The following is a 23090-nucleotide window of genomic DNA, read 5'->3' on the forward strand; positions in this document are numbered from 1 at the left end:
AGTTGAGGACATAGATCTGTGAAATTACCAATATCAGATAATCATAGTTTAAAACTACAAGAGTGGAAGGTTTCATAGAGGAAGAAGATGTAAAGTGAGTCTGGGTTAGTATGCGTGATGGGGCTGAGGTAGGAAAGACCGGAGAGAAATCAAAAGTATGGCTCAGGGGGTGATGAAGGGAGAGGATCAGAAAGAAAGCTGTGGGCAGAGTGATGTTTCAGAAATATTAGAAGCAGACTAAATATGACTTTAGCCCAAGACAAGCCCTTCACTGGTTATTTTTTCCCAATTATTGAATGTCAGTATCAACTATGTTGCATGATATATTTTAAAAAATACTGTGCTGAAATTTTCTTCCCATCTTGTGAATGGTATTTTGGGTAACAGGTTTTCATGCATTCATTTTCCAAGAGCAATTTGTTGCTGTGGGAAGAAACCGAAGTAACTTATACTCATGAACTTCTAAAAGTCCACTCACAGAAAAATAACAATGCAGTCTTACCAACTTCCAACTCTTTGTACTTTTTTCCATGATCGGAAGTATTTAGAGTCTGTTTTAAAGAAAGAAGCATAAATACAAGAGATAGAGACCACAAAAAAAAAAAAAGAAAGACTTTTATTTCTCCAAGGAACAAATTCTTTCAGTGAGATATATAGTTTATTGTTAATGCGTTTTGAGGTAAGCCATCGTGCAAATGAAACTCTTGAAATTTGTCCGCTTTCAAAGTTGTTTTCTTTGTGCCTGGGGTTCTTTGGGCTCCAGGTTGAGGGAATATTTTGTGGAAGAGAATGGTATTTGATTGTTTCATCTTGGAGCAATGAGAAAATCCTTGCATCTTCCTCCCACTTCCCCATTTTTTTGAGTAGCACTGAGTCATAATTGCACTTTCATGTTAAAGGCTTTCCATTTGCATTAACAGTTTACTCTGGAATGCTTCTGTCCCATACATAGTTGGCAGATCCAGTCTCTACTTCCTGACTCTCTTTCATTTTGTTTGAATTTTTCTAATTAGTGATTTAGTTTTCCAGATATTCTGTTACATTTCCCATCCATATATGCCGTCTTTTTTCTTTTTGCCTGACAGTACAGACATAGAATTGTAAAGGGGTAGTTCTCTCTCATCTTCTTCTTACCATTGCCCTTATAAGGTTATTTTAATTCTGTCTTCCTTATTCTCATTGCTTCCACTCAGAAGATAGTCACAAAGCTGAATTTCAGGGTCATTTGCAGGTATATTTAAAGAGGTATGCAAAGATATAAGTCTAGGGGTTTGGGAATGTCATAACCAGAGAATGAATTGAAATCACTGTTTCCAGATTAAGACCAAGAAAGACAGCACATGTCCTTACTTTGCGTGTTTATTACGTCTGTTGGTATTCTGGATTTTTCAGTTGACAACAATCAACTTGGATTTGTAACTTGAGAATTAAGAGCTATACCCCTTGTTCAGGCAATTTCCAGTATGTGCTTAGAGAGAAACAGACCTCAGGCCAAATCCTGCTTGCGTTTGACTCAATTCTCCTATCCTAAAAATGGAATACTAATACCTTCCTCATACAGATTGAATGAATTCATGTATGCTAAGGAGTTGCCATGCTACCTAGTACATAGTATGTGCTTCAGAATGCTAGCCATTCTCAACACCAGCATCACCACCACCGTCACCTTTGGTGCTTTGGACTGTTCTCTGCGGTCATTTCAAAGGCTTCCTCCAAGTGTTTTTGCCTATAATGGCCCCCCACCAGCCCCTCACTTCTTCTGCACTGACACTCTTTCGATAAGGAATTTGTATATTTGTTTCAGAAGTTGCTGAAAGTTTTTAGGGAGGGAACCCAGTAACTCAGTGTACTCACATCTGATTTATTAGCTATCTTTTTTCTTTGGATTTAAACTAGATATGTTATTTACCTATTGCTGTGTAAGAAACTATCCAAAACTTAGTGGCTTAAGATAACCAACATTATCTCGTGATTACTGTGGGTCAGGAATTCAGGACCATCTTATCTGAGCATCTCTGGCTCACGTTCTCTCGTGAGGTTATCAGCCAGGGCTGCATCATCTGAAGCCTTGACTGCTGGTGAGGAATCCACTTCCAAGCTCCCTGAGTTCCTTGCTGGATGTTGGTGATCGAATGGGGAAGAACCTCGGCCCCCCACCACATAGACCTCCTCACAGGGCTGCTCGAGTGTCCTCACACCATGGTGGCCAACCTCCCCCAGAGCAAGTGATCTGAAAGGGAGCTAGGAGGTGGCCACACTACCTTTTATAACCCGCTCTCAGAAGCCTAGGACCATCATTTCTGTCACATTCTATTTGTTTGTGTCACTAAGTCCCCCGGCACTCAAGCGTACGGAATTAGGGTCCACCCTCCCTCCTCTGCCCCTCCCCTGTGCCTCCCCTCCTCCCATCCCCTTTGCCTTTCCTCCACCCTCCTCTACCCTTTCTGCACCTCAGCTTCCTATCTTAACAAGCAAAGGTAATCTTTTGCCTTCCTGGGGTTACTGTGAAAATAAAGTGAGACACATAGTATGAAAAGACACGTGTTGGAAGGAGAGGTCGGAAACGCTACACAGCACAGCACCCGGTGCCATAACCGTGGAGAGGTGGGACGGATCCACCCAGCTTCTGCTCCAGCGTCTGCTCACAGAGGCAGCGTTCAGTCAAAGCTCCAGGACCTCGGAGGGGCTCTCTGAGCATCAGTCTGCTCAGGACACAGGGGCTGGTCCACAGGCCTTTCCTTCTTCTCCTGGGGGAGCATCACTGGGCAGCACTTCAGAAACAGCAGTTAGGGTCCTCTGGCCCCGCCCAGATCGCCATGGCAGCTCTGTGAAGTTCTTCTTCACGGTTTTGTTCCTTAGAGGTTATTTCTTCATAATTAAACCAGTATTTAAAGTAACTCCCCAGTCAGATTCCCATCTCCTGCCATCCAGCGGGTCACCCCAGGCCCCATGTGTCTGGTTCAGGAGTCTTGACATCACTGCAAGCAAAATGTCATTGGGACTTAAGTGCTGTTGTTTATTTTCTCCAAATAACTGATCCACTGTGACTTCCTAGAAATTAATCTTGGGGCCCAGACTAGATGGGGGGTCAGAGGTATTAGCAAATCCTACCCATTTTTCCTTTGAAGATTCACTTCCATCATCAGTTCCAAATGCATGCATATTACACGTGCTCTACAGTAGATCTGTCTTACTCAGCTGCATGTCCCTCACCTGTTACCTGTAGAGAGCTGCTTTTAAAATGCTAGTCCCTGAACATTTGCCCACACAGGGTGCCAGCTCTCCAAAGTTCCACAGGTAGAGGAAAGAAAGTGAAGTGTACGGTTCTCACTTCAACCCAGTGGGGTAACCCATCACATTCCACACCCTGGGGAGGGCCTCTATCCAGAAAGCTGGAGAGGATGGAGACCACGTTCTCCCTTCTTTGGGGGTATCCCTCGCATTGTAGTCACTGCATTTATGGGTTGGGGAGTATTCTCCTGGGTTCAAGAGTTTAAGAGGGACAGCTGAGATTTGGGGGTTACAGGAGTTTGGAAATGCTGTTTTGTTGTTACCTTAGTTTTGAAAGCCATGCTCCCCTTGCAATGAGTTCTTAGTTTATTGACCATTCCGTGAAGCTAAAACCTGCACATCAAATTGTCCAAGGGGGCAGGAGTTTGCCCAGTGAAGCCTATCTTGGCTTCGATAGTCACCGAGGATTCACAGTAGAATCGGCCATAGTTTACAGCAGTGCGTGGGTCTTACAGTTTCAGGATCCAGCTGGCTGTCAGGCAGCCTCCAGTGAGTAGTGTCCTCTTAGTTCTGTGCTACATTTAGTTGAGCTGGAAGTCTCTGCCCCTGATTTAATCACAAGCCAGGTAGTCATGGAGATGACATCTAGCCTCTGGCTGCCTGGTAAACTACATGCAAATGTGAAAATAAAACAAACAGGGTATGCAAATTAACTTCCTGAGTAAATAAAAGACTTTGCCGCCAGGTCTCTGGACTGACTACTTTTGGTCCAGGGCTGTTTATTAGGAGTCACAGCAATTTGAAAAATATCATAATCACAACCATTGTCTCAACGCTTGTTTTATTGTTTCTTGTGTTTTTTTGTCTGTTTCAGATATATCAACACTCCTATACTGGATATTATGTCCTGAGCAAAATTCCTCATGGGTAAGATTGTTCTTTCATTTTCTTTTAACGCGAAATCTGCAAAACAAAGCGCAAAGCAGAGCGCTGATTAGTTGCTTAATTCTTAGGGCAGGAAATGAGGCACCTTATTTCTTGACAGCAAAGTGTCCCCATGCTGTGGGACCTCCGTGATGCCTCCAGGGCCGAGGAGGTCACTTGAGTCCAGTTTCTTGCCCATTTGTGAAGCCCCCCTTCCTGGAACAGCTCCACCACTTCCTGCTCTGGTTCCCAGGTTTGCAGAGGAAGATTCCCCCTTCCCAGCCCCACTTTGTAATCAGCTGTGGCCCCTCTAGGGCATGGTGATTCGACCCAGGACTCCCAGGAAGGTTCCTGGTTTTATATACATAATAGAGAGGGCAGCACCCCTAAGCTCATCTTGTTTCTCAAAAATGCAACATTTGGGACCCAAAAGTGTGAGTGGGGAGGAAAGACATGAGTGCAAGCGTGATTTTGCTGAGTTTTCAGTTCTGGGTAGACACAGCCGCACACAGCGTGGAGTGCGTTATCAGGAGCTCATCTTTGGAGTCCGGACGTGTTATGTTAAGACATGATTGAAGTTTGGTGAAGCCATTTGTTGAGTGGGCAAGGGGAAAACCAGTTGCAGAGCAAGGAGAGTGTGGCAGGGATGGCTTTTACTGCTTCCATTTTTATTCTTTCTTTCTCTCCCCTCCTCTTCCTCCTTCCTCCTTCTTCCTCCCCTCCCCCACCCACCTACAACCCCTCCACCCTCACCCCTGCCTGTGTTCTTGTTCCCACCTTTTCCTTCTCCTTCATACCCTCCACGGTTTCTCTCACTTTTTGTTCGGAAAGGTGAAGTGCTCAGGAAATGTTCAAAGAAATGGGATTGTGCTACTGGCAATGTTGTGTAAATTCCTGTGACTATTTACGGGGAGGCATCCTAATTTTCCTAAGCAAATTTAAACAAACAGCAGGAGTTGCTAAAAAGTATTGTTCCATAGAGAGCATTAATCACAGCATCTGTGTTTCACAACTGCTGCTGTCTGTTTTCTACTAAGTTTAGGTAGAATATGAGCATATCCTTGGAAAAACAACATGGGGAAAATAATTTCACTTGATAAATGAAAGATACATGTAGACATGCGGCCAAATGTGATTAATCGTTTCCATTAGACTATTAGAAAAATCAAGCCCCGAGAAACTGAAGATGACCCCCGTAGTGAAAACAAAGTATCCATAGGTGTTTTTTTTTTTTAAAAAAAAAGCACAGTTCAAATAGAAACTCAAATGTTTTTCACTAAGGACGAATTATTCTATTATTTTTCAAGCAGACATGCATCTTCCAGGGTCACGGCAGGCAGGAGTATAATTATGCCTTGAGATTTATCTACCCCTTCTGGGAACAATAGAATTTATTGTAGATGATGGATATTTCATTTCATCTTATATAAATTTGTAAAACTCAAAACCTGAAAAGCATTTTGTGCTTGACACATGGTGTAAAGATTTTACTGCATCAGTTAGAATTTAAGAGAAATAGGTTCTGAGGACCTGGCACAAGAGTTTGCCAAACCAGCCACAAACCGAAGGACAAGATGGTGTGGCTGAAGCCTTGGTTTCAGTGCTCACGATGAGGATGATGACCCCTCCATAGAGGATGCCAATGAAGAGTGAGCTGCTTTTGGTATTTTTTAAATAATCATAGTAATAATAATTGCCGTCATGTATTGAATGAGTCTTAAGTGCGCCCACCCTAGCACATCAGTACTGCAAAAAAGCATTCTTCTCCGCCTTTCACAGTGAGAACTCTGTCATCTCATAGCTGGTGCCCAGGAGAGCTGGAATCCAGCATGGCCTGGCTCGCTCTCAATCCTGTGCCATCAGAACAACTGCCTTGGGTAAAATTACAGCTGTAAATATCAGATTTTTAGTGGTGCTAATTTATTGCTTTTTTTTTTTTTTTTTTGCGGTACGCGGGCCTCTCACTGTTGTGGCCTCTCCCGTTGCGGAGCGCAGGCTCAGCGGCCATGGCTCACGGGCCCAGCCGCTCTGCGGCATGTGGGATCTTCCTGGACCAGGGCACGAACCCGCATCCCCTGCATCGGCAGGCGGACTCTCAACCACTGTGCCACCAGGGAAGCCCTAAGTTATTGCTTTTCTAAGTATTACCGAACCAAACTTGGGTCCGCTCGCCCACACACAGTAAAGCCAATCTACTGACCCCAGGTTGTGGTGCAGGAAAGTGCAGTGTTTACTGCAGGCACCAAGCAAGGAGTCCAGGTAGCTAGTGCTTAAAAGGCCCAAACTCCCCAAAGCTTCAGGAAAAGGTTTTTAATAACAGGATGAGAGAGGGGGGTTGTGGAGTGTGTGATCAGCTCGTGGACCTTCTTCTGATTGGTTGGTGGTGAGGTAATTGGGAGTCAACATCATCAGTCCTCTGGTTCCAACTGGTCTGTGGTCTATGTGCTTGTGGACAGCGTGCAGTTAACTTCTTCCACCTGGTGGGGGTTTCAGTATCTGCAAAACAGCTCAAAGGGCATGGCTCAGAATATTATCTACAGCCCTTGAGGAGGAACTGAAGGTCCTTGACTTTGTTTAATGGCTAAACTATTATTATTTTGTCTGTTTGACTGTTTTCCTTTCTTTCTGCCTTTTCTCACTTCTCTGATTAAATTTACTTGTTGGAACTTGCAGAAAGCCTAGGTATGCTACAGGTTTTCTACAGACAAGAGGCAGGCAGAAGGCATGGGGTGAGGGGTCTGTTCCGGGGAGCCCCCATATGGTCCTGCTTAGTTACATAAGGACTCTCATAAGATTGAAAGATGTAGCAGATTACTTGTTACATTTATGGGAAACAGTCTCTGGTGGATGAGGATGTCTATGGTTCATCTCATCACCACATAAACTGACAGCTTCTCCAAAAATGGCATTGCTCAACCGTTTATGCAAAATAAATGAATTAATTAATTTCAAATATTGTCAAAATCTTATTTGTATTAATGAGACAGTGGATTTCCAAACTGGATGGGACGTTAGGCTTCGAGCTTTTGCAGCTTCAGCCTCCAAAAGAGGCTTGTTGAGCTCAGTCAGTTGTGCCAGAGCTCCACCAGCTGGCAGGGGGAGAACACAGCCCGTAGCTGGGTTTGGGGTATCAAGGAAAGCACAATTGTCTTTTTAAAATAAAACTATCTCTATTAAAATATTTAAATTTACGTTACTCATAGGACCAAAAATCTGAGAGCTTCTCCTGATACTTCTGGAGTCACAGATCTGTATCTTGTTCTCAAATTCTCACCTCTCCTTTCATCCCTCTCTCCCCTCAATTCCTCTCTTCCAGCCAGAGGCCATTCAGTATGCAGGATGGGATTATTTGTCCTTTATAGTTTTTTTTTTCCCCTTGGCTTCAGACTTTCCAACCAATCACAGAGAAGGATCAAATTAATTTTTAAGTACCCTCTAAACTCTGGTTTCCTTCCTTTTGCCAGTGATAGAAGAATCTGGGAAGGGGGTATCCTCTTTTCTGTCTCTTCCACGAGCCATAAAGAGGCCTTCGTGTCCTGTGTTTAAATTCCTTCTCCTCCAGTTGTGACCTCTGCAGCTGGAGCCCACTAGAACCCCGTGTGCATGTAATGGCTTGGGTTATAATGAGAATGCCAAGCCAACTGAATTTTCATTTAGTCAAGAGATCTAGAACCTAAGTGTAGGTGCATTTGACTTTCACATACTAAATTTTCAAAAATTGTATTCTTAAAGGACATGTCTTTTACGCAAATTTGTTTATTAAGCCAGAATTAAAGCTATTTTATTTGTTTGTTTGTTTGTTTTTTGCGGTACGTGGGCCTCTCACTGTTGTGGCCTCTCCCATTGCGGAGCACAGGCTCCGGACACGCAGGCTCAGCGGCCATGGCTCACGGGCCCAGCCACTCCGCGACATGTGGGATCTTCCTGGACCGGGGCACAAACCTGTGTCCCCTGCATCGGCAGGCAGACTCTCAACCACTGCGCCACCAGGGAAGCCCAAAGCTATTATTTTTAACATAAAGTGTTTCACTAAGTCTTTATATCAGAATGTCAACAAAATAAAGCAATCTTTCATAATAGAGATTATAACCAGCTAAATGTTCTCTGTTAAGGGTCCATTGTGTGTTTTCATAGCAGTTTTTGGTAGACTTGGCTGTTTCTTGACATTTTCCTGACATGACTCTTTTTTGGATTAGTTTTCCCATTGGCTTGAGTGCTTTTTTTTAGAAAAATTATATTTCTATATAATTATAATTTCTTGTATCTTTTAAGATCATTCTGAAAATCATATGGGCTAGAGAAAATCAATCCTTCTATAACAGAAATCAATTTTAAGAAAAATTTGGTATACCCCGTAGTTATGTAGCATTGGCATTTTGGAGTTTGGCAAGCAGAGCAATAATAGAACAGAAACTGAGAAGTATTCAGAGGCATTTTGTTTACATGTCAGGCCATCCTCTGTGGATATTGTTGCCCTAACCTTGCTTATTTACCTGTACCAAACAAATTGTACAGAATTGTATTCCTTTGGAACTCTGGTTGACTTATGAAGTCACATTCTGCATCTGTGAAAATAATAAACTGAGACATAGATTCCTTCTGCCCAGGGTTACTCTCTAACATTATAGGCTGGGATGCAGAAGAGCATTCTATTTATTTAGAAAATAGAAATCTAGGTTGACAACATAGCACAATGCCCCAGTACCTTGCCTGATATCATGACACAGGAGTTAAGAACTGAAGCCCTGTGGTCCCATAGACCTTAATGTGAATCCCAGTCTGCAACTGACTCTTGGCTGTGCTCTTGACCTGGATAGTTGCTGTACTTCTACAGATCTTAGTTTCCATATTTTTAAGATGTTAATAATAGTGCTCACCTCATAGGTACATTATAAGAATTAAGTGGAATGATACATGCAAAGTGCACAGCAGAGAATTTTGCTTCTAGTGAATGCCTGGGAATGTTATTCTTCATATTGTAATATATCCCCAATATATATTTATAGTCTTGTAATTAAATTTTTTTAGACTTTCTAGCCAGCTCAAATCCTTTCTGTTACAAGGAGAGGAATGATATAACCCCTACAATAATAAAATTCCCTTTAATAATTTTTCAAAGCTAAGACTTGTTCTGTGACACTCAGGTGATTTTAATGCCCATGTGATTTTTTTAAAATTAATTAATTAATTTATTGGCTGCGTTGGGTCTTTGTTGCTGCACGCAGGCTTTCTGTAGTTGCAGTAAGTTGCAAAGTAAGTACTCTTTGTTGCGGTGCACGGGCTTCTCATTGTGGTGACTTCTCTTGTTGTGGAGCACGGGCTCTAGGCGCGCAGGCGTCAGTAGTTGTGGTACGTGGGCTCAGTAGTTGTGGTGCATGGGCTTAGTTGCTCCACAGCATGTGGGATCTTCCTGGACCAGGGCTCGAACCCATGTCCCCTGCATTGGCAGGCGGATTCTTAACCACTGTGCCACCAGGGAAGTCCTGCGCATGTGATTTTAATTTCTCTCTTAAAAGAGATGTCTATAGCTTCAACTATCTACAGTTCTCAATGCTCAATAAGTTCTGTTTATCTCATCTGAATCTGACTTACTGCAATTAATTTTTAAGACTTTCTTATTTTGCCTCCAGTGGAAGCCGAAAAGACAATATAAGTCAACAAACATTTATTGAAATGCTGTATTGAGCAACAAAAGCACAGTTGCTATCCTTCAGAAGTTTAAAATCTTGTTGAAGAGGAAAGACACAGACTTATATAACAATATAAAATTAAGTGCCACAAATGGGTATTTTAGACACTGAACACAAAAGAAGAGATGTCATAAAGGATCTCAGAAAGGAAGTCTGGCTTGAGTGGAGCCTTATAATTGAGTAAGTTTTGTTTTGTTTGGTTTGGTTTGGTCTAATAGATGGAGACAGAGAGGAGATGTTCCAGGTCGGGTAAATCATTAAACAGGCTTGACCTTTTCCATGAGCCAGCATCTTCCTGGAGTTAGTGGGGTGCCAGGCCAGGCCTGAGCAGAGCTGTTCTCATGGGGCTCTGCATGGGGAGAGATAGGGTTGGGTGGGTTTAGGGTGAGCCTGACGTGTGGAAGACCTAAACCCCACCCCGGTGTGATGGGTCTTTCCAATAAGAACACACTGAACACCGAGCAGAAGAGAGACGTGGTGAAGGTGGCAGGCGTGGATTAGTTTTATGCATGTGTGTAGAGAGAAGGAAAGGGATGAACAGGAACATGGAGCCAATTAGGAGACCCGGTGGGGAGCAGTGAAGGCTCAGTGTAGAGACCACATGATTGGGGTTATGGGCATCTGGTGTTCACTTGGAAAATGAAGACAGATGCCAAGGGTTTATACTCCATGTCCCTCTAATTAAATCTGTGGCAGCCTGTGCCTGTGTGAGTTGAGCCTGATGCATGAGAATATTGAAAGCAGTGAGTTCATGAGGGCAGGGGGGAGAATCCCAGCAGTGTGTGTCTCCACATCTCCTTCCCAGGACCCTGCACTGGACCTTCCACTCAGACACACTTTGCTCTGCAGAGCTGCCGGAAGTTGCATGAATAGGATTGCTTGTATACCCTGAGGAGGTGCCAACATGAAGCCAAAATGTAGGAGAAAGAGTTCTTAGAATGGCATTTTACGTGTCTACCATGGCATCCGGCAGGGAGAGTCCTGCTGCAATTGGCTTTCACAATATTTCAGAACTGTGGACAGCTCCGAGCTCTCCTGTAGGACTTGGTCTTAGCTGCTTCCGCCTCTCCTGCTCCCTTCCCCTCCAGGCCACCCTCCATCTCTCCCTTCCTCCCCTGAAATCCAAACTGTTAGCAAGCACTATCAAAATAACATGCACTTTAAAGTCAAATCTATCTGGGAATAAATTCCCAGTCAGCCTTTCTACCTGTGTAATCATGGAAAAGTTTCTTTGCTTCTCTCGGCACTATTACTCCGCACATATGATGGAAATAAAATGCCTGACTGATAGGGTTCATGTAAAGGTTATGAAGTACTGTAGGATAACGAGATGGTGTATTTAAGTGCCTATTTTGGAGTGCAGAATGCACTACGGGCTTTTTTCATGGTGGAAACAAGACCTTCCATTATACAACCAAATCTAATTAATCTCCCTCCCCGCAATTTCCCTGCCTTTAGACAGAAAATAAATCTCATCCTCAGTGCCAGCTCTGATCAGTTCTGATGGCTTCCTGGAGCGCTGAGTTTAAAGGTGGTCTAGAGCTATGCCTGGGCTCTGTGGGGAAGGATGCCGTGATCGACGCGTCAGAGTGGAGGTGGAGGGGAGTGGAGATGCCCGTGATGCCTTCCAGGTGCCAGACCTGCTTGCCTCAAGGACCGCATCGGTGGCCTGTGCCAGCATTGCCCCCCGCAGAAGGCCCTCCCGCCTTTGCTCTCCCCGACCTTCACCCCATCCTCCACACACGCACCAGAAACTTCCTGCTCATGGTGTCCAACTCCTTATGCTCCTTCAAGACCCGACATCAAAACCCCTCCCGTAAAAATCCCCCTGCAGCTTCCTGCACCCCTGGAGTAAGACTGCCTCACATTTCACACTGTAATGTATCCTTGCGTTAGATTGCTAGTTACCTTGTTGTAGGTATATAATGTTTCTGAACAGAATGTTTAGAAGCGTTTTCAATATGCATTTACTGCCCGACACATTTCTCTCCTGAATTCTAAGGTGTCAGGTGTCAGAAAGAGGGGTTTTGCTGGGAGGGGCTTGGCCTGTGTCTGTGGCCCTGGTGGCCGTTGCTCAGGATGAGAACAGGGCTGCCCAAGAATAACCACAGGAGAGGCTGCACCCGTAGGTCTGAGCTACCGGCAGAAAAGCCACTAGCCACATGCAAAGGGGTTCTTTTCCACTGAATCATTTGCTGTCCTCAAAAACTTGCTACCACATCTGAAGATTTGCAAGCAAACAAACCCGTTTGGAAATGAGGTGAAGATATGCATGATGCATCATTTTGTCAGGCGCCTTGTGGAGCCTAAACTTGTATGTTCGTATCCTTGAATTGTTCCCAATGCAAGAGGGAGTCCATAGATGTTGGCTGACAGTTGAGGAAGTTAGTTAATTAATTAAATGATATTGTCTAGTATAAGATGCAAGCCTGGGACCCACCCCAAATCAGTTAGACCAGAGTCTCAGAGGGTGGGACCTCATGAGAGTTCTTTTAAGTTACTGGTGTTTCTAGTTTGAATATCTGGGGTCAGCTGGTCCTACCCCACTTCTTCACTTGCTCTCATCACTAAGTGACCCCCAGGACTTTATCCGGAGCTGAGAAATAACCCTTCTATTTCTGGAAAAAAATGACAAACATTTCCCCAGAAACACTAATTTCCTTGTCCTCTCGACAGAGAAATAGTGGTAGGTCGCAGGTTAACAGCGTTCTTGGAGATTTATTTAATGATATGCATTAAAGGCTCAATAGCATTGCCGTCTGCACCGCGGAGATGAGATACAGCCTTGCGCTTTTGTCTTCTGAGTTCATGCCCAGAATGGGACAGTGGACTCAGGCTCATTCTGTGTCTGGGCTGGAGTTTGACGTGAGCGCCACCTAGTGGGCTCAGCCCGGAAGCCGCCTATTCCGATTCGTGCATTTGCTCACCAGCTTCTCTTGAAGAATCACAGGGCCAGTTCTAAGTCACACAAAATTAGAGGCAACTATGTTGAACCCTTTCAACTGGGCCTGAGTGTCAGTCACCTGAGAAGACTCTGTCTGCATCCCTGAGGTCAGCTCTGTTCTTGTTCACAGACCTTTTCCTAAAGAGAAAAGGCTGGTGCATGTGGCAGACTGCCCTGGAGGCCAAGCCTGCCAGATGCTTGCAGCAGCATGTGCTGTGCATCCACTCCTGCTGCAAAATGATGGGCACACACCCTCACCACGAGTCAGGACTATGCTAGCCACGGATGGAGAGTGGAAAGGCCACGTGTGTCGCTTGCTGTCTAGTCTGTTTTGTTCTGTCTTCACATCACCTTCTCTCTGATCCAGGCGGTCCGTACGGGGGCTGGACACAAAGCCCCCTGCCTTATTTACTTCAGTGACATTCGCATAGATTAAACCTCAAGGACAGCCTTGTCCAGAAAAGCAGCTCTCAAGGACAGTGGGATGGGCGGTCATCTAGACTCTAGAGAGACAAGGATACACTGGTCACATCTATATAGCTACAGCGTCATTGCAGCATAACTTACTTATAGTAGAACTCACACTTTTTAAATGAGAAGTTTTCATTATGTTTTGACTAACGGGTGCAATCATAGAAGCACCTCCACAACCAAGACAGGGAACATTTCCATGTCCCCAGAGTATTCCGCCATGCCCATCCCCCACCCACTGTGGGTGCCCCTGGCGTCCAGCCCTGTAGTTCTGCCTTTTCCAGAACGTCTTATATATGGAGTCATGTGTACGTAGTCCTGGTGAGTGGCTGCTTCGTTAGCGTGCCTGCTTTCAGGGTTCACCCACGTCGCTGCTGGTGCAGGTAGGTCATTCCTTTTACTGCTGAGGAGTGGTCCAGTGAGTGTGGATAGACTAGTTTGCTCATGTGTTCTCGCCGTGTAACACTTGAGTGGCTTCCAGCTTGGGGCTGTTGTGAGCGAGACTGCTGTGAATGTTCGCATACAGAATTTCTCATAGGCACGTTATCATTTTTCTTGGGGAAGTAGCTAGAGGTAGAATGGCTGGGCCGTACGGTAAATGTATAATTTGGTAAGAAACTGCCAGATTGCTCTCCAAGGTGGCTGTCCAGACCCCCTTTGTAAACTCCCCACCCCATCCTCCACCTGGTCCCTGCGTGAGGCCGGCTGATTTGCGTGCTGGGGTTCCTGCCCAGGGCAGAGCCTGTGCCTCTCCTGCCCGACGTGGGCACTCAGGGGGCCCTTCCAGCCAGGTCCCCACAATCGTTCCCTTTGCAGCGCTCTGTAAATGACAGGTCCTTGGGGAAGTAGGTGGCGAGCAGGGTGGAAACTCCCTGAAGAGGCTGTTCATGGGCGGCCCTGGCACAAACCTCAGGAGCGGTTAGGAGGACTCCAGCCCCAAGCATCACTCACCTCCTGGACAGACTGATTTAGGAGGAGGGGTCTCTTTTTGAGAATCACCTCTCGTTGGCGGAAGGACCCGGTCCAAAAGTGTGCATGTTCCAGCAGCTTGACGCTGAACTGCGTCTGCCAGCTGCTTCAAGGCTGACGGGGAGCAGAGGCCCCACACCCAGCATCCAGCATATGTACAGCAGACACCCGCCTCTGACCTTCGGGTTCCCGTCTAGGCTAGCAAAGGGCATGGTAGGCTGTGTCAGACGCTCCTGTCTGCTCTGTTGTTGTGTCTTGACTACAGCAGGGAAGGAGGCAGGCCACAGCGCTGGTCCTCCAAAGGACAGCCTGTCCAGGCTGTGTACCGGACTAGTAAGTATTTCTGAAGCTGCTCACAATGGCCGAAAGAACATAAGCTGTGGCATTTCCTCATTGAGAAGGCCTGATTCCCAGGCCTGAATCGCACAGCATTCGGTGGAGATGACACAGCTGTTTGTTCAGGTGAAGCTTTTGGCTCCCAGGACTCAGCTCGGCCAGCACCACCTGCCGCCAGTGGGACACTCAGGGGCAGGTCGATGCACTGGCAGGGCCGAGGCCCCTGGATTAAGCAGTCACACAACAGTAAGGCTTCTGCCTCTCTGGACCGGAAACTAACAACCCTCCCGTATAGCCCGGTGTTCTCTCCGTCCAGCAAGGCCTACGGAGGTTCCCACACTGCAGGGGGAGGGCTGCGGCCCAAGAACCCTGTAGAGCAGGGATGCCCAACCCCCGGGCCACGGACCGGCACTAGTCCGTGGCCTGTTAGGAACCGGGTCACACAGCAGGAGGGGAGCGGCAGGTGAGCGAGCGGAGCTTCATCTGTATGCACAGCGGCTTCCCACCGCTCGCTTTACCACCTGAGCGCCACCTCCTGTGAGCATTACGGTGAGCTGTATACTTATTTCATTATATATTACAATGTAATAATAACGGAAATAAAGTGCACAGTAAATGTAATGTGCCAGAACCATCCACCCGCCCCCCACCCCCAGTCAGTGGAAGAATTGTCTTCTATGAAACTGGTCCCTGGTGCCAAAAAGGTTGTGGACCGCCGCTGTGGACAGTTAGCCTGGTCCATGAACTCAGACATGTGGACACCAGTTCCCAAGTACGAACAGAAGGTCAAGGCTTTTCCATCTCTCTGCACATCTTTGATTCACCACATCATGGCCCTGATGTACATTTCTATCGACATTCCAAGCACTTGGACGGGCTTTTGGGGCAGTGCTAACAAACACGGCTTCCTCCCAGGCCCCCTGCACAAACGGCCCAACGTGGAAAGTAAGGAGAGAAAAAAATTCAAGTCAGGGCTGATGTGAGCCTCACACTTAAGCATCAGTGGTGTCAGAACTAGAATTCCTGAACCAGGACTGCAGCTAAGAGCAGACGTCCTGCTGAAGCCCGTGAACACGGCCCCAGGGAGGGTGCTGCCACCCCTTGCCGGCCCCTGGTCTGTCTCCCTTACTTGCAGGCCACAGGCAGCCCTCGGGATCTTTCCTTTGCTTCTCTCCCTGCAGTTTCCTACTGCTGACCTTGTGGCATCTGAACACCATCCGGCTCCCGGGCTCCGTCCACTCAGCTCGAAACCATTTCACCCAAACTGCCCTGCCCAGACTCACCCGTCACTCCAGGCAGGAGCCACCCTCATTCCACTTTCCATCTTTGTCACCTTGGTGCCTCAAATGAAGTTCTTTCCTTATCCCTCTATGCGTGTCTTTAGAAACCGTACCGTGTAAGCTCCAGTGTAGGCCCAAATTCCTTCTGCTCCCTAATCTCTTGATTTCATTTATGTGAATGAATGAACCTTCGAATGCATATGTAGGCATTTCGTGAGCACTTATCGTGCGTCTGATTCACAGACCTTAACATATGGAAGCTTATTTTGTCCTCGTAACAATGATGGGGTGTAGGTCTTAGCCCCACTTCAGAGATGAGAAAGCTGAGGCTCGAAGTTGGAGTAACCTGCTCAAGGCCACACAGCTGGTTGTTGGCCAGGACTTCAGCGGGGCTCTTGCGGCTCCAAGCATAGCATCCTCTCTGTGACAACACCACTTTGCTCTGCATTCCAGTCTGACGAGAGACACTGAGGCAAACTGAGCACCACACCCTTCGTTTTATGGAGGTAGCTCTTCCCCCTTGTGTTGAGGGCCCTTTGAAGCACACAGTAGGGCCAGTATTCACTAGCTCTGAGATCCGGGCATGACCCAGTAACCAGCGTTGTTTGACCAGCAGAGGTGACGTTGATGGGTGCCTCTACTCAGTGTGTGACTGCGTGGCCTCGAGCTGCAATTTACGTTCTGTTTGACGTCAGAGAGTAACAATCAACATCGGTGCTGTTTTGATTTGACAGACAAAGGATATCTGAAGCAAATAAGTGACCCCTATCAAAAGAAAATTATACATCATCACATATTAAGTATAAACATGCTAAGAGGCCAGACGGGAGGATACCCCGAGGGCCCCGTGTGTCCCTGGTGATCCCAGACCACCCGCCAGAGATCACGGCTCCAGGCTAGCCCCCTCCAGTCTGCTGTGCACTGTCCCATGTGTCGGCTACCAAGACAGCGTTACCTCCTAGAGGAGAGGCTCTGGGGTTTGGAAGCAGTGAAGGGGTGCTTTTCCCAAAAGAAAGTCATCCCTGAGAGTCTGTCCCGTGAGGAACTGGTGAGTGTGCACCTCAGTGGAGGTGACCTTTCGAACCTGGGCTGAAGGTCACGGAGCTGGGTTCTACTGTGTAACCTCAGGCACTGCCCTTGGTCTCCTTGTTCCTGGAGCTAAAGGCAACTGCTCCAGTTGCTCTAAAGGGCTGTCAGAGTCTTATGTGACTTTGGAAAGTACTAAGAATATTGTTTTGGTTTTGCATTAAAATTCCTACTTCCATGTGTTGAGCATACCTGAGCTTTCAAATGACCATCCCCTGTTCCCCACCCCCCCCCAACTTTCCCAGGAACCCTGAGAAAAAGGGAAAACTTGTCTTTTGAAAATCAAGGAAATCCGATGGCACTGGTTGCCCTAGTCCCTGTGGGCACAGCCCAGGTATTTATCTGAAATTATGTGGCTGGACCACGTGGCAATGCTGAGAACTCAATCCAGGGAGGGAACTCGGGCATGCTTATTTTGTAGGGAATAAAAATCTGAAATAGAAGGGTTGGGTTGAACCCTTTTGAAGAAAGAGCAGGTGAACAGAAAGATCAATACTCAGACAAGAGAAACCGAGAGCGGCTGAAACAGGCAGTGCACCCACCCTTGCAGAGGAAAGCTGTCCTTGCCCATGGAGAGGCCAATGTCCCTGCCTGAATGACAGGTCTCATCCCTTCACTCTGTCCAGCTAACCGGGCAGCTTCTGATGACAGTTGAGCTTAACTGCTTCATTCACGTGAGCCTGATCAATTGGCCCGTTGTATTTCTCATCAAAAATTAATAGACGATCTTTCTTGGTTATATATAGATCCTTATGAGTTTGACTAAAATTTGGCTGTAAAAAGTCATCTAATCAAAGTCAATTAAAAATATAAAGAAATATATCCTTCAAAAGAATTGGTTCTTACCATGCAGTGGTAACCACTAAGCACGGGTCTCACTGTTGTCGATGGTGGTAGTGTTGTGGTTGGTCTTTACGTTTGACTTTCACCTTCAGATCCCTGTGTTTCATAGATGCTAAACAACGCAACTCCAGTCATGGGAAGTGTTTATTTTCAGAGGTGGGATGCCCTCTGCCACTTTCAACTTCTTGTTGACAACAAGATGCCCATCCTATCAACAACAGGGCTTTAAGCCAGGCCACTTGTCCTTTTGGTATCTAGTGCTATTTTTGGCATGATTTTTAGACCCACGGAGAGAAAGGTCTTCTGTGAAAGTGATCATATCATTTTGAGTTCCTAGGTGTCCTTATTATCTTGACATGGACCAAAAAAACCTGACTTTAGCTATGTCAAATTGTCTATTGCTGATTTGTTACCAAATTAATGGCAAACACTAAGTAGCAGTAGAATGGAAGAAATACTTTTTGCCACAAAGCAGAGAATTCAGTCTTGGATGAAGAATGTTTTCCCAGTCTGTGGAGAAAAATCATCTGTGTGAGAGAGTGTGTGTGTGTGTGTGTGTGTGTGTGTGTGTGTGTGTGTGTGTGTGTGTGTGTGTGTGTGTGTGTGTGTGTGTGGAGGAGGAGGAGGAGAGAGGGAGAATGCTTCTAAAAAGAAAAATTCCTAATTTAAGTCCACTGCTTTCTTTTTCCCCCAATTAAAGTCAATCTGAAAGTCATTTATTTTTTATTTTTTTAACATCTTTATTGGAGTATAATTGCTTTACAATGGTGTGTTCGTTTCTGCTATAACAAAGTGAATCAGCTGTACGTGTACATATATCCCCATATCCCCTACCTCTTGCGTCTCCCTCCCACCCTCCCTATCCCACCCCTCTAGGTGGTCACAAAGCACCGAGCTGATCTCCCTGTGCCATGCAGCTGCTTCCCACTAGCTATCTGTTTTACATTTGATGGTGTATACGTGTCCATGCCACTCTCTCACTTCATCCCAGCTTACCCTTTCCCCTCCCTGTGTCTACAGAGTGAAGTAAGTCAAAAAGAAAAAAACAAATACTGTATGCTAACACATATATATGAAAATCACTTTAAATCATACATTTGTCATGAGAAGCCAGACCTGAAAAAAGACTCCTTTGAAAATAGAGGCCATTGCTACCAATGTAGTCGTCTCTAAAAGCTGCATGATATGTGAAATATTTTCATAAAGAAATGGCAAAAAAATTTCTTTTCCATTCAACTTCAAGGATTCTTCACTAGATGGAATCAGCCAGAGATGCAGGAATATATCTGCAGAAGGAATCAGCCAGGGATGCAGGAATATATCTGCAGATGGAATCAGCCAGAGATGCAGGAATATATCTGCAGATGGAATCAGCCAGAGATGCAGGAATATATCTGCAGAGGCTTTATCAGCAGGACCTGCTCTGGAAACCTGTGAGTTCTGCCAGCTTCCTACAGGTCCGCAGAAATGGCCCATGGACTATGCAGGGGAGATGGTTAGGAAGCTTGAGGTAGAGACTCATCCTGATCATTCTCAAGCTGCTTCTCGTTTTTCTACAACAGGCTGAACTCCTTAAAGAGCCATGTTTTCAAAAAGTTATTTCTCGACCCCAGAAATTTTATACAATCGTAACCAAAAAAAAAAAAAAATCGGCTAGCACTGATACAGCAGTTTCTAGGTCAGGTATTGTTCTTAGTGCTTTCCATATACCCCTCATCGAATGCTTACAATATACCCATGATGTAAAGGCTCTTACTGGCCCTTTTACATATAAAAACCCAGGCGTAGAGGGTACAGTGGCACAGTGAGTCAGTGGCAGAGCCAGCATCACCCCCAGGCGGCCCGGTTGCAGGGATGACTCTGCTAAGGGTGGGCGCGCTGCCTGTTTCTGCCGCTCTGGGCTTCTCTTGTCTGCATATTGACCTTTCTGTTCACCCCCGTCCTTCTTCAAAAGAATGAATGAGGAGCTCCAGGTCAAGAGGGCAGAGCAACTTTCTCTACTTTCAGGTGTTCTTAAGCCCCACCGATGAAACAAAATAAAATTTAACGCATAACCCACAAGGAGCAAAGAGAAGAAACATAAACAACAAAATTGTGAAAGTTGGAAAGCAAAGGGAGAGTGGGAAATGATGCAGTGCAAACATAAGACAGCTGAGTCCCACACCAAGCACTGACCTGGTTTCTCCTAACCCCTCCCCACCCGCCCCCGGAGTGGTCCTCAGCACACAAGGCACAGGCAGTGCTCAGTTTAGACCACATGGTGCTTCTCCTGGTTGGCTGTGGTCTCCACTCTGGTGGCTTAGCCCTCTAGAATATCACCTCTGATGAGAAGGCTTCGGCATGGGCCCCTCCAGCTGCTTTTGGAAAGTCGATGGATGGGCTGTGGAAGAAAAACAAGGGCCATTTGAAAATTAAGAAGCCATCAGAACCCCAGTTTTTCCTTGCCTACTCCCCTGAACACCAGAGGTTTATTTCTTGGCCAGCATAGAGCAGAGGCCCTCCAATAGAGGAACACTGGGACAGTCTAAGGTCTGAAACAGGGACGAAGTGTTGCTCACACTGGATGGAGAGACTTCCTTCTCTTTCCTTGTCCCAGACACGAGGCAGCTACGCTTCACCCACCGGGGTGGGGACTGAGGGATCCTTTCCAGAAGAAACTGACCAAGCCAGGTCCAGGGGATGCCGACCAGAGGAACCAAATGCCCCAGGCAAACCTTCCCTTCTCCGCAGAGCTTCCCATCAGCTCTTCAGCCCCAGGTTCCTAAATGTGGGCCCACGAGAAAGAACGTGATTGGACTGAAGAAACCTTCTCGCCTGAAAGATAGAAATCAAAGCAACAAACAGAAGCAGGTATTTTGGAGAAAAGAGGGATCATAAGAGGAGAAGCAAGTGTTAGGACAAAACCTCTTCTTAATATCCTCAGATAATATGTTACTCTCGTGAGACAGAACAGAACAATACGTACTATTTTGAATTTCAGAGAACAAAGAGCTCTTAGAAATGGAAAGATGATAGAGATGGGACTCAGCAGGGAAGTTTAGGGACACAGGTGAGGGCATTTTCCAGAAAACACAACAGAGGCAGACGAAGAGATATGAAAAGTGGAAAAGAAGGTTGAGATAACAGAAGATAGAGGAAAGACATGAAGATTTAGGGGCCCAGCTGAGAAATTTAGGAGCACATTTGGGAGTTAGCTAAATGTAATTTTTAATGATACAAATGAACTTATTTACAAAAGGGAAATAGATTCACAGACATAGAAAACAAACGTACGGTTACCAAAGGGCAAAGGTAAAAAACGGGAGGGATAAATTAGGAGTTTGGGATTAACACATAGTAGTGTGTACTACTATTTATAAAATAGATAAACAACAAAGACCTACTGTATAGCACAGGGAACTGTACTCAATATCTTGTAATAACCTATAATGGAAAAGACTCTAAAAGAATATATATATGTGTACATACATCTGAATCACTTTGCTGGACACCTGAAACTAACACAACATTGTAAATCAACTGTATTTCAATAAAAAATTTTAAATAAATAAATAAATATAATTTTAAGCCCCTGTATCCACTGCATGTGGGAATCTCCTCTGCTTTCTTCCAGTTCACTCCCCTTCTACACAGCATCACGTCTCACCACATCCTTTCATGGGTTAAACTCATCCTGGAGCCCTGTTGGCTACTAACCATGGAGCACAGCTCCGGAGCCAGGGCCACTTGAGTAGGAAAAATCCAGGCCGCACTGCCCAGTCCTAACTGTGTCAGGTGCCGCCCAGGTGGGCCTGACTGTGGGCAGGCTGCTGGATTCCCTTCTCAGAGGAATGGCTCTTCTCTCTGCAAACTCAGCAACAGGAGTCACCCTCAGCTCGCCTCTGGGCTCGGCCTTCACGGTTTACACATGGGCAGCCCGAGGGCACCGGGTGAGTGACGCCCTGAAGCCCCAGGGGGCTGGACGAGTGTCTGAGAGTTGGAACCTCCTCCCAGGGCCTCCTCCCGCAAAACACACCTTGGAATAACAAGATTGTTTCAGGCCTGGTTCTCAAAAGAAGCCCTAGATTAGATAAAATGTCTGTGTTAAGCCTTTGAACTTGAAAGGGATGACAGACCAGATGGAGGGGCGAGTCTGTGATCAGCGGAGGAGGAGGTGGCGTCCTGGAACCAGCAGTGGAATCTTACAGAACAGAAAGAAGTTTCTCTGCAGGCTTCAGACATGTGGGCTGCTACTTCAGCCGAGCGTGGGGATGCTGAGGAGAGATGCAAAGGAGCTGGAACTCGTCTTCACCTGGGCCCTGCTTTGCTGATTAGTGTAGAATCTGAATCGTTCCTGCTCCAAAGATAATTTTTCCTCTCTGTGTTCGGTACCGTTCTGCTTTCTCATTTGTTGCTTTTCATTCCCTACCTGACCTGTTGGAGATTTAATGTTGTCTGGCTTCTCTGGGTTGTGCTTTATTGTTATTATTATTATTATCAATATACACAGTTCAATTGGTTTAAAATAATTCCGCAACGGGCCTCATCGGTGTCTTCAGATAACAGACCCAGCTCTCGGTCAGGAGCAACGTTCATCGGGGCCATGCGTACAGATCCCGGGAGCCCTGCCCCTACATGCATGTAGAACATGTGTGTGGTCAGGTCCTCAGGACTACACAGAGGTGCCGTGGCCACCCAGCCTTCCCAGGTGTTCATTCCAAGAGCCAGGGCCAGCCCACGCCATCAGTGTGTGATTCACTGCCATCAGTGAGATGCAGGGGTATTTAGCTGGGCCAGTTCTCAAGCTTTGGTTTATTTTGAAAACACCTGGAGAGCTAATAAGAATGCATATTTCTAGGATCTCTCCAGAATGAGGTATATTAGGTATGATTCGGTCAGATTTGGTGGGGCGGGGCAGGGGGCAGAAAACCCAAAATAACAAAGGCTTTTACAAAGTAGAACTTGTTCTCTCGCACGTGAAAGTGCAGAGATGGGTGCCCGGCTGGTGCCCAGGGACCCCGGCTGCCATGTTGCCGCCCCAGCCTGGTGGCTTCCACATCGCGTCTCTTGGTGGCTGCTCCTGGCCTAGCGATCACGTAGGACTCTCGGCCAGCAGGAAAGGACCAAGAGGAGAAGAGCATGCCTTCGTGCCCGTGGCCAGGGCCAGCTGTTGAGGGCCCAGGAGGGATTTTTTGAGGACAAAAAACGGGGAAAGGGTGACAACCCACTCTGCACAGCACACAGGGATGGAGACCAGGAATCTGCCTCTTTCAGCAGCTTCCTCAGTAATCACGATGCAGGGGTCTCTGGACCCGCTGCAGAAGCACTAACCAGCTC

The 23090-nt window shown here is 46.3% G+C and overlaps 1 protein-coding gene across 2 annotated transcripts in view; it reads left to right on the plus strand.

Moving 5' to 3' along the window:
* Positions 1-23090, plus strand: part of DPP6 (dipeptidyl peptidase like 6) — a 772268-nt gene that overhangs the window by 524381 nt on the left and 224797 nt on the right. For both annotated transcript variants that reach the window (XM_060021180.1, XM_060021181.1), the window contains exon 6: positions 4106-4158. In XM_060021180.1, the coding sequence (XP_059877163.1) occupies positions 4106-4158 (53 nt within the window). The remainder of the gene's footprint in view (positions 1-4105; positions 4159-23090) is intronic.

Source organism: Delphinus delphis, chromosome 9 (assembly GCF_949987515.2).
Source record: "Delphinus delphis chromosome 9, mDelDel1.2, whole genome shotgun sequence".
Taxonomy (NCBI): Eukaryota; Metazoa; Chordata; class Mammalia; order Artiodactyla; family Delphinidae; genus Delphinus; species Delphinus delphis.